The 12,114-nt window shown below is 41.1% G+C and overlaps 1 protein-coding gene across 4 annotated transcripts in view; it reads right to left on the bottom strand.

Annotated features, from left to right (window-relative positions):
• LOC110493766 (phosphofurin acidic cluster sorting protein 2) overlaps nucleotides 1–12,114 on the bottom strand; it is an 84,117-nt gene that overhangs the window by 37,518 nt on the left and 34,485 nt on the right. For all 4 annotated transcript variants that reach the window (XM_021568231.2, XM_021568232.2, XM_021568233.2 and 1 more), the window contains exon 2: nucleotides 126–213. In XM_021568231.2, coding sequence (XP_021423906.1) covers nucleotides 126–213 — 88 coding nt within the window. The remainder of the gene's footprint in view (nucleotides 1–125; nucleotides 214–12,114) is intronic.

Here is a 12,114-nt window from a genome sequence, read left to right as displayed (position 1 = left end):
TAACACAAGACTTCAACGGTCAACAGCAATCCAAGTTCCTGTGTTTTTATGGACACTCCATTTGATACTAATACAATCCGAAGCACATTACTTAAATCGTCATAATCTTCTTAAACTGGACTCACCTGTATTTTGACAGCTATCACCACAGAGCTAAGCTCTCGGTCCAGTTCTTTGAGGACAATCAGTTTCTTGAGGGTCAGGCTGCACAATCTGTGGTCAACAGGGGAGACAGGGAAGGGATTTAGTTTCGTTTCATTCATTTAGATCATTTCAAACATGCACAGTGATACACAAACATCGTCATATATGATACAGTGGTGAACTGATAGCATGTAAACAAAGCTATTGTAGGCATATTCCATTAGGGTCTTCAATGGAACATATAGCGATGTTTGAACAAATCAATTCAAAGGAAGTCTGCTTTACTGGTATGAATGGCAACACGCATAGTACTTTCAAAGCAAATGCAACATGTACACATACTGTAAAAATAATAATAGAGCTGAAGGAAGAAAAAGATGAAGTCATGCATAATAAATGTACAGCTGAGCGAGAATATAAAAAGATCTAGATTCATATTTGACAACCCTTGTATTATGATAACTTGGAAATTGAGAAAGACGTCAAAGAAATGATGAATACATACATATTTCATTTTTTCACACACAAAACAAATTGGCAGTAATAATGAAATAAAGTCATGACTGCCTATCATAACAAAAAACGTTTTTCACGATAATCACATCATTATCTTGATGCACTGCTTCATCCCCTCTGAAGAGCTGCTGTCGTGAGGAAGGATCATGTATTTCAAAAGGATAGAAAAACACCAGTGTTGAACAAAAAGGTACTCAGCCCACTACGTGAGATGAGTAGCGCTTTCATAGACATAATGTCTGTGGGCATAATTCTATTCAGACTAGGCATACTGTATTCACTGTGTGTGTGTGTTTGTGTGTGTGTTTGTTAGGGCTAGGCGGTAAACCGTAAAAAACTATACACCGGTAATCATTCATGGACTGGTTTGGATTTTTACTTTACCTTCTATAACAGTATTTTAATGTTTGATTTCTTACATTAAATCATTCAGTAATTACCAGTCAATCGCCAGTAGGAAACTGCAAACAACTGAAAACTTCTAGCTAGCTAACACAACAAGTCAACAACTTCGAGAGGGCAAGCTTGCAAAATAGAGACCCCCTGAAATTGTCTGACTACCCCATAGTGGAGAAAGTAAGAACTGCAATTGAAGCCGACAACACACAGTCAGAGGAAAATAGTTATTCTGTCAATAAAAGTTGACGAAATAGAGACATACTAAGACAAAAGAAATGTGACACAGTAAGTAAATGATAACAAATTAGTACAGGAAATTCAATTAAGAAATGAATTAAAATGCTGGAAGTGAATTCTGGAATGTAACAAATAATTGTGATTCCTATGCAATTCCAATGCAACAAATAGGACTACTTCACTGTCAGTTTTGTCCTATTATTTTTGGTTGAAGTTCCATTGAACAGTAAAGCAATTAGAATGGAGAAAGCCCATTAAAACCACTTAGAATTCATTTGTTGCCATCCTAGGGTCATCCACAAGCCATAAAGAAAATTTTGAATGTTTATTATTAAGAAACATCCAATGCTGTCAAATACTGAGAAAACTACTGTGATATGATATTTTGGCCACATCACCCAACCTAGTGTGTGTGTGAGGGATATATATACACATACATATACAGTTGAAGTCAGAGGTTTACATACACATCAGCCAAATGCATTTAAACTCAGTTTTTCACAATTCCTAACATTCAATCCTAGTAATAATTCCCTGTCCTAGGTCAGTTATTTTTATTTTTTATTTTATTTTACCTTTATTTAACCAGGCAAGTCAGTTAAGAACACATTCTTATTTTCAATGACGGCCTGGGAACAGTGGGTTAACTGCCTGTTCAGGGGCAGAACGACAGATTTGTACCTTGTCAGCTCGGGGGTTTGAACTCGCAACCTTCCGGTTACTAGTCCAACGCTCTAACCACTAGGCTACCCTGCCGCCCTAAAGTTAGGATCACCACTTTATTTTAAGAATGTGAAATGTCAGAATAATAGCAGAGAGAATGATTGATTTCAGCTTTGATTTCTTTCATCACATTCCCAGTGGGTCAGAAGTGTACATACACTCAATTAATATTTGGCAGCATTGCCTTTAAATTGTTTAACTTGGGTCAAATGTTTCGGGTTACCTTCCACAAGCTTTTGGCCCATTCCTCCTGACAGAGCGGGTGTAACTGAGTTAGGTTTGTAAGGCCTCCTTTCCTACACACACTTTCTCAGTCCTGCCCACAAATTTTCTATGGGATTGAGGTCAGGGTTTTGTGATGACCACTCCAATACCTTGACTTTGTTGTCCTTAAGCCATTTTGCCACAACTTTGGAAGTATGCTTGGGGTCATTGTCCATTTGGAAGACCCATTTGCGACCAAGCTTTAACTTCCTGAGAACCTGAGAAGAAATCCAACCAGGAAGTGGGAAATCTGAGATTTGTAGTTTTTCAACTCAGCCCCTATTGAAGATACAGTGGGATATTAGTTATGTTTCACTTCCTAAGGCGTCCACTAGATGTCAACAGTATTTAGAAACTGTTTTGAGGATTCTACTCTAAAGGAGGGGCTCATAAGAGCTCTTTGAGTGAGTGGTCTGGCAGAGTGCCGCAGCCTCGGTCTGGCACGCTCACGTGAAAGGTATTTAAGGTCCACTTCATTTCTACAGACAAAGGAATTGTCTGGTTGGAACATTAATGAACATTTATGTTAAAAAACACCCTAAAGATTGATTCTAAACATCGTTTGACATGTTGCTACGGACTGTAACGGAACTTTTTTTTGACTTTTCGTCTGAAACTAGTGAACACGCTTGGTGAGACATAAATTACGGACATTATCGAACAGAACAAGCATTTATTGTGGACCTGGGATTCCTGGGAGTGCATTCTGATGAAGATCATCAAAGGTATGGGATTATTTATCATGTTATTCTGACATCTGTTGACTCTAACATGGCGGAAATCTGTTTGGCTTGATTTTGTCATCTGAGCGCCCTACTCAGATTATGCTTTTTCGGTAAAGTTGTTTTGAAATCTGACACAGCGGTTGCGTTAAGGAGAAGTGTATCTAGAATTCCGTGCATAATTCCTGTATTTTCATCAACATTTATTATGAGCATTTCTGTAACTTGATGTGGCTCTCTGCAAAAATCTCTGGATGTTTTGGAACTACTGAATGTAACGCGCCAATGTAAACTCAGATTTTTGGATTTAAATATGAACTTTACCGAACAAAACATACATGTATTGTGTAACATGAAGTCCTATGAGTGTCATCTGATGAAGATCATCAAAAGTTAGTGATTCATTTGATCTATATTTCTGCTTTTTGTGACTCCACTCTTTGGTTGGAAAATGTCTGAATGCTTTCTGTGACTTGGCTCTGACCTAACATAATGATATGTTCTGCTTTCGCCGAAAAGCGTTTTTGAAATCGGAAACTGTGGTTGGATTAACGAGAATTTTATCTTTAAAATGGTGTAAAATACTTCAATGTTTGAGGAATTTTAATTATGGGATTTCTGTTGTTTTGAATTTGGCGCCCTGCAGTTTCACTGGCTGTTGAGAGGTGGGACGCTCACGTCCCGAACGGTCCCAGAGAGGTAAAGAACAAATTCTTATTTACAATGCCGGCCTACACCGGCCAAACCCGGACGAAGCTGGGCCAATTGTGCACCGCCCTATGGGACTCCCAATCACGGACGGTTGTGATACAGCCTGGATTCGAATCAAGGTGCCTGTAGTGACACCTCAAGCACCCTTGCGATCATTTAAAAATGTGTGTAGCAATGCCAAGTAAAACGGTCGCAAATGCGACTGTTTTGGTTGCAGTATCAAACCCTGTATAGAGACCGAATTAGTTATCTATCATTAATCTAACAGCTCAAGGAGAAGATATGCTATTGGATCGTAGGCTTACATAGGCTTAATACAATATAGTACTGTTCATTAATAATTTCCAAATGATAAAAAATGTCTATAATGCTTAGGATTTTGAATGTATATATTGCTAATAAATCTTCATAAGGTTTTATTAAAAGTGGGTACTGGCAAAACTTTATTTATCCAATAGACATAGGCGCTCGTGCCAGATTGTTGATTATTGGTCAAAAAGCTACTGGATTGATGCAAATAATCAAATAATCATTGTATTGTCAGTTCAGCTTATTTCCATAAGGAAATATAAAAGACACTGCTTGTGAGTCTAGCAACATTAACACAACACAAACAAACGGCAGGCAGTGAACCATTGAACCTCAAATGTATGAAAACAAGGTAGAAAATAAAAAACATCTGCACACCATCTGCATGCTCCGAAGAGATATCTTTTTAATTATTACAACATTTCAAAACTGCAATAGGTCTTCGTCAGGAGACCATGAAACCAATGTACGTAGGCAGCCACATGAAAACATGACAAACAAGTAGGAAACAAAACGGATATTGTATTGTCAGTTCAGCTCTGAATAGGAGTGCTGCTGTGAGCTTCATTAAAATCTCACAGTGGCCCTGAGCTCTTCGTTTTCCCCTCAGACTGTAAGTGCGCCCAAAATGGCAGCCTATTCTCTAAAGTGCACTATGGGCCCTGGGCAAAAGTAGTGCACTAAATTGGGAATAAGGTGCCATTTGGGATGTAGACTCTATCGAAGTACTGCATTGCCAGAGCATGAGTCATACAGGAAGCTAGAGACAGCTCCTATTCTTCCATTCTAGTGCATTTGGAGGAGAAAGTAGAGCTGGGGTTGAATGAATGTGTTTTCTTTCCCCTTTTCACTCTCTCTCACACTCTCTGTGACGGGGTGGCAACCTTGGTCAGCAGAGTAGAAAAACATTCACTTTCCAATTTTCCATGCACACAGACACTTACTCAGAAACACATACACACGCAAAAAAAAAATACAATGGAAATGCAAGCACTTTTAACAGACTTACACCAAAAAACACACATCCTCTGACCCCTATCCCCCCCACCACACACACACACAACCGAGGGGAAGTTGGGGTCACAGTCTCTGTCTTTGAGAATTTGGACTCGTCTGGAGTGTAGTTGACAGGCAAACACAAACAGGCCAACATCCAGCACTGACAGCACACACACACAACAAGAGACATGCACGCGCTCACAGGCAGACCATACAAACACAAATACACAAACACACCCAAAGAGATGCACACAAACACACATGGACACAAAGGGGCTGGAATGTTCGGATGCAGTCATGGAGAAAACTTTGCGCTAACTCAGCACAAAGCCAGACCACCTGATTGAAAGCATTCTGTACCGGCCATTCATCGGAAGGACAGAGGCAGAGAGAGAGAGAGAGACAGGGGGAGGGGGCCGCGATGGACAGAGATGAAAAGAGAGGGTTGGGGGAGGGAGATTGAAATGTCTGGACATTCCAACACAGAGGCCAGTACACTAAAACTATCACAGTACCATAGAAAAAAGAAATGGAGGAACATATTCAAGATAGATCAAGTGCAATATATTATACAAGAAAGCGAACTTGATGGAATATGGGCATAAATGCATCAAATGATTTTTTTTTATCTTCGACATAAAAATGCTACCAAAAATGATTTACTGAAACTTGTTGCAAATGATGGAGTCAATGATGATTCACTAAACAATATTTTGAAAGAAGAAGCAAAGTATTTTAATGTAATGCTCGTCGTCGTAAGGAAGAGTGGACCAAAGTGCAGCGTGCAAAGTGTTCTAGATCTTTACTGTAAAGAATCACTTAAACAAAAATAACGAATACAAACGAAAGTGAACAGTTCCGTCAGGCACAGATACTAAACGGAAAACGACTCCCCACAAAACCCAAATGGAAAATGACAACTTATACAGTTTATGATCCCCAATCAGAGACAACAATAGACAGCTGCCTCTGATTGGGAACCACACAACAAAACAACAAAGAAATAGAAAACATAGATTCTCCCACCTGAGTCACACCCTGACCTAACCCAACAGAGAATAAATAAGGATTTCTAAGGTCAGGGCGTGACAGTACCGCCCCAAAGGTGCGGACTCCGGCCGCAAACCTGAACCCATAGGGGAGGGTCTGGGTGGGCATCCACTCTCGGTGGGGGCTCCGGTGCGGGACGCAGACCCCGTCCCGCTTTAGGCTCCCCCCACTTTGGTGGCGTTTCCGGTCCAGAGATCGTTGCCGGGACCTCCGGACCGTAGATCATCGCCGGAGGCCTCCTTGCTCGCACACGCTTTTTCAGTTCTGCCCACAAATTCTCTATGGGATTGAGGTCAGGGCTTTGTGATGGCCACTCCAATACCTTGACTTTGTTGTCCTTAAGCCATTTTGCCACAACTTTGGAAGTATGCTTGTGGTCATTCTCCATTTGGAAGACCCATTTACGACCAAGCTTTAACTGATGTCTTGAGAGTGGTTGAAAAAAATTAGTTTTAATGACTCCAACCTAAGTGTATGTAAACTTCTGACTTCAACTGTATTTATATATAAACTCAGCAAAAAAAAGAAACGTCCCCTCAATGTCAACTGCGTTTATTTTCAGCAAACTTAACATGTGTAAATATTTGTATGAACATAAAAAGATTCAACAACAGCGAAGGGCCCTAGCCCTCACCCTCCGATCCAACAGGTCCCAGAGATCCGGGCTCTTCGCTGGACATGGCAGAACACTGACATTCCTGTCTTGCAGGAAATCACGCACAGAATGAGCAGTATGGCTGGTGGCATTGTCATACTGGAGGGTCATGTCAGGATGAGCCTGTAGGAAGGGTACCACATAAGGGAGGAGGATGTCTTCCCTGTAACGCACAGCATTGAGATTGCCTGCAATGACAACAAGCTCAGTCTGATGATGCTGTGACACACCACCCATGACGGACCCTCCAACTCCAAATCGACCCCGCTCCAGAGTACAGGCCTCGGTGTAATGCTAATTTCTTTGACGATAAACGCGAATCCGACCATCACCACGGGTGAGACAAAACCGCGACTCATCAGTGAAGAGGACTTTTTGCCAGTCCTGTCTGGTCTGCCACTGCGAGGATGTTCAGCTGTCCATCCTGTCTGCCTGTAGCGCTGTTTTAGGCGTCTCACAGTACGAACATTGCAATTTATTGCCCTGGCCACATCTGCAGTCCTCATGCCTCCTTGCAGCATGCCTAAGGCACATTCATGCAGATGAGCAGGGACCCTGGGCATCTTTCTTTTGGTGTTTTTCAGAGTCAGTAGAATGGCCTCTTTTGTGTCCTAAGTTTACATAACTGTGACCTTAATTGTCTACCATCTGTAAGCTGTTAGTGTCTTAACGACCGTTCCATAGGTGCATCTTAATTAATTGTTTATGGTTCATTGAACAAGCATGGGAAGCAGTGTTTAAACCCTTTACAATGAAGATCTGTGAAGTTATTGGATTTTTACGAATTATCTTTGAAAGACAGGGTCCTGAAAAAGGGACGTTTATATTTTTGCTGTGTGTGTGTGTATATATATATATATATATATATATATATATATATATATATATATATATTATTTTTTTTATATATATCCATACACAGTCGTGGCCAAAAGTTTTGAGAATGACACAAATAGTAATTTTCACAAAGTCTGCTGCCTCAGTTTGTATAATGTCAATTTGCATTTAGTCCATAATGTTATGAAGAGTGATCAGATGAATTGCAATTAATTGCAAAGTCCCTCTTTACCATGCAATTTAACTGAATCCCCCAAAAACATTTCCACTGCATTTCAGCCCTGACACAAAAGGACCAGCTGACATCATGTCAGTGATTCTCTCGTTAACAAAGATGTGAGTGTTGAAGAAGACAAGGCTGGAGATCACTCTGTCATGCTGATTGAGTTCGAATAACAGACTGGAAGCTTGAAAATGAGGGTGGTGCTTGGAATCATTGTTCCTCCTCTGTCAACCATGGTTACCTGCAAGGAAACACGTGCTGTCATCATTGTTTGCACAAAAAGGGCTTCACAGGCAAGGATATTGCCAACTGACATTTACTCCTGAGGTGCTGACTTGTTGCACCCTCAACAACTACTGTGATCATTATCATTTGACCATGCTGGTCATTTATGAAAATTTGAACATCTTGGCCATGTTCTGTTGTAATCTCCACCCGGCACAACCAGAAGAGGACTGGCCACCCCTCATAGCCTGGTTCCTCTCTAGGTTTCTTCCTAGGTTCTGGCCTTTCTAGGGAGTTTTTCCTAGCCACCGTGCTTCTACACCTGCATTTCTTGCTGTTTGGGATTTTAGGCTGGGTTTCTGTACATCACTTTGATATATCAGCTGATGTAAGAAGGGCTATATAAATACATTTGATTTAATATATAAGATTGCACCTAAATCAACCATTTATCGGATCATCAAGAACTTCAAGGAGAGCGGTTCAATTGTTGTGAAGAAGGCTTCAGGGCGCCCAAGAAATTCCAGCAAGCGCCAGGACCGTCTCCTAAAGTTGATTCAGCTGCGGGATCGGGGCACGACCAGTACAGAGCTTGCTCAGGAATGGCAGCAGGCAGGTGTGAGTGCATCTGTATGCACAGTGAGGCAAAGACTTTCGAAGGATGGCCTGGTTTCAACGAAGGGCAGCAAAGAAGCCACTTCTCTCCAGGAAAAACATCAGGGACAGACTGATATTCTGCAAAAGGTACAGGGATTGGACTGCTGAGGACTGGGGTAAAGTCATTTTCTCTGATGAATCCCCTTTCCGATTGTTTGGGGCACCTGGAAAAAAGCTTGTCCGGAGAAGACAAGGTGAGTGCTACTAAGGTCTCATGCCAACAGTAAAGCATCCTGAGACCATTCATGTGTGGGGTTGCTTCTCAGCCAAGAGAGTGGGCTAACTCACAATTTTGCCTAAGAACACAGCCATGAATAAAGAATGGTACCAACACATCCTCCGAAAGCAACTTCTCCCAACCATCCAGGGACAGTTTGGTGACGAACCTTTTCCAGCATGATGGAGCACCTTGCCATAAGGCAAAAGTGATAACTAAGTGGCTCGGGGAACAAAATATCAATATTTTGGGTCCATGGCCAGGAAACCGCCCAGACCTTAATCCCATTGAGAACTTGTGGTCAATCCTCAAGAGGCGGGTGGACAAATAAAAACCCACAAATTCTGACAAACTCCAAGCATTGATTATGCAAGAATGGGCTGCCATCAGTCAGGATGGCCCAGAAGTTAATCTACAGCATGCCAGGGCGGATTGCAGAAAAAAAGTAGGGTCAACACTGCAAATATTGACTCTTTGCATCAACTTAATGTAATTGTCAATAAAAGCCTTTGACACTAACACAGAACCCAAACCGGCTGCGCGCGTGCGCTATCGTGCATAAATAGATTTTGACCCCCCCCCCACACCAAACGCGATCACGACACGCAGGTTAAAATATCAAAACAAACTCTGAACCAATGTCATTAATTTGGGGACAGGTCGAAAAGCATTAAACATGTATGGCAATTTAGCTAGTTAGCTTGCACTTGCTAGCTAACGTTAATTTGTCTTATTTAGCTAGTTTGCTATTGCTAGCTAATTTGTCCTGGGATATAAACATTGAGTTGTTATTTTACCTGAAATGCACAATGACCTCTACTCCAACAATTAATCCACACATAAAATGGCCAACCGAATCGTTTCTAGTCATCTCTCCTCCTTCCAGGCTTTTTCATCGTTTATTTTATATGGTGATCCATCTAAACTTTCATTGTATTACCACGACTACCGGCAAAACAGTTCGTCCTTCAATCACCCACGTGGGTATAACCAATGAGGAGATGCACCTGGGTACCTGCTTCTATAAACCAATGAGGAGATGGGAGAGGTAGGACTTTCAGCGCGATCTGCGTCAGAAATAGGAATGAGTTCTATTTTAGCCCTTGGCGTCGCAGACGCTCGTTGGCGCGCGCGAGCAGTGTGGGCGCAATAATTGAATAACATGCATTTTCTAAATGTATTTTGCGACGCGTCCGGTCTGGTCAGCATGTTATGAAATGCGTGTAATTATACTTCAGTATTCCATATTAATAAAGCTGAATTACCCCCTAAAATAAAGAAAAAATGTATTCATGCCAAACCCATTTTCTCATAACACCATTAGGTCCACTCTGCTTGACAGCACCCAAAGACAAACAGGGGGAGTGTAACGGTAAACTGCACCTCCGACGAATTGTGTTTCATTAGCATGACAGGAAGAACATGTGCTCTCAAACCCCAATTCCCTGGAGATGAGGGGAAACGTGTTGAGGTAAAATGACGGATTGTGCGCAAATGTTAAGCAATCAGCTACAGGGAACACATGTTGCATCTGTCAAAATAATGATTAATACACTTGGGACTATTAACATGGCAGCTGGTGGAGCACTACAATAGGCTTGGGCGTAATCCAGATTGTCATACCTTCATACCGACCTTGTGCCACATTTGGTAATACCAGCACTGAACACAAGGGACGCTATTTTCAAATCCCACTAGGCATTTGTAATCTGAAGGTTTAGAGACTGCCATAGAGAATGCTAACTAAATGCTAATGAGCGCATTGCAAACATTTTACACAGTCTCTGACCTATTTATTTTGTATTTTATTTAACCTTTATTTAACTAGGCAAGTCAGTTAAGAACAAATTCTTATTTACAATGACGGCCTACCAAAAGGCCTCTTGCGGGGACAGGGGCTGGGATTAAAAATAAAATATTACTATAGGACAAAACACACACCGACAAGAGAGACAACACTACATGAAGAGAGACCTAAAGACAACAACATAGCAAGGCAGCAACACAACAGGACAACAACATGGTAGCAACACAACATGGTACAAATATTATTGGGCACAGACAACAGCACAAAGGGAAAGAAGGTAGAGACAACAATACATCAAGCAAAGCAGCCACACCTGTCAGTAAGAGTGTCCATGATTGAGTCTTTGAATGAAGAGATTGAGATAAAATTGTCCAGTTTTAGTGTTTGTTGCAGCTCGATTCAGTTGTTAGCTGCAGTAAACTGAAAAGACGAGCGACCCAGGAACGTGTGTGCTTTCGGGACCTTTAACAGAATGTGACTGGCAGAACAGGTGTTATACGTGGAGGATGAGGGCTGCAGTAGATATCTCCGATAGGGGGGAGTGAGGCCTAAGAGGGTTTTATAAATAAGCATCAACCAGTGGGTCTTGCGACGGGTACACCGATATGACCAGTTTACATGACCTAAACAATGACCTAAACAATTTTCAGGATTACCATCCCAGCTAATAAAGTTTTACAAATAACAAAAAAATGCTACTCACAGATGGCTGAATGCTCAAAACTTTATATTAGACAGCAAGGATCTTGATCCAGGAGGGGATTCTCTGCTGTTTTCGGAAAGCGAAGATTGATTTTGGAAGAAGCTAACCACTTAGTTAAACTAGTTACTAAATTAGCAAACCAAATGCAAAACTGCAGAGTATTTAGTATATTTTAGACAGTTAACTTAATAGTTCTAAGATGTCTAGCTGGCAAACATTTATTTCTGAATTCCATACTGTAACTAGATCACCAGGTGCATGTTGCACAACAGTGAGAGACAGTGACTCACCAATAATGTTTGTACCATGTTTTGTGCTGCTACCATGTTGTGCTGCTGCCATGTTGTGGTGCTACCATGTTGTTGTCATGTTGTGTTGTTGTCTTAGGTCTCTCTTTATGTAGTGTTGTGTTGTCTCTCTTGTCATGATGTGTGTTTTGTCCTATATTTCTATTTAATGTATTTAAAAAATATATTTAAACTTGGAGGACTGAGATTGAGGCCAATGCTGACCCCGCATCAGCAGTTTGTAGCCCTTTCCTGCAGTCAAATGACCTAGTGGCCTCATGGGTGGAATGTTTTTCATATGTTTCATTATTTCATCATTAATAAACAACACAAATCACAAACTGTTTTGTTTTATTTCAGTCTTCTGTGATGTATATAAAGTGTAAAATTGGGAGGCAAACTTAACTGAATACATTTCAACTCTATATC

This window comes from Oncorhynchus mykiss, chromosome 17, assembly GCF_013265735.2.
Source record: "Oncorhynchus mykiss isolate Arlee chromosome 17, USDA_OmykA_1.1, whole genome shotgun sequence".
NCBI classification, from domain to species: Eukaryota; Metazoa; Chordata; class Actinopteri; order Salmoniformes; family Salmonidae; genus Oncorhynchus; species Oncorhynchus mykiss.
This window is presented reverse-complemented; position numbering and strand designations above follow the sequence as displayed.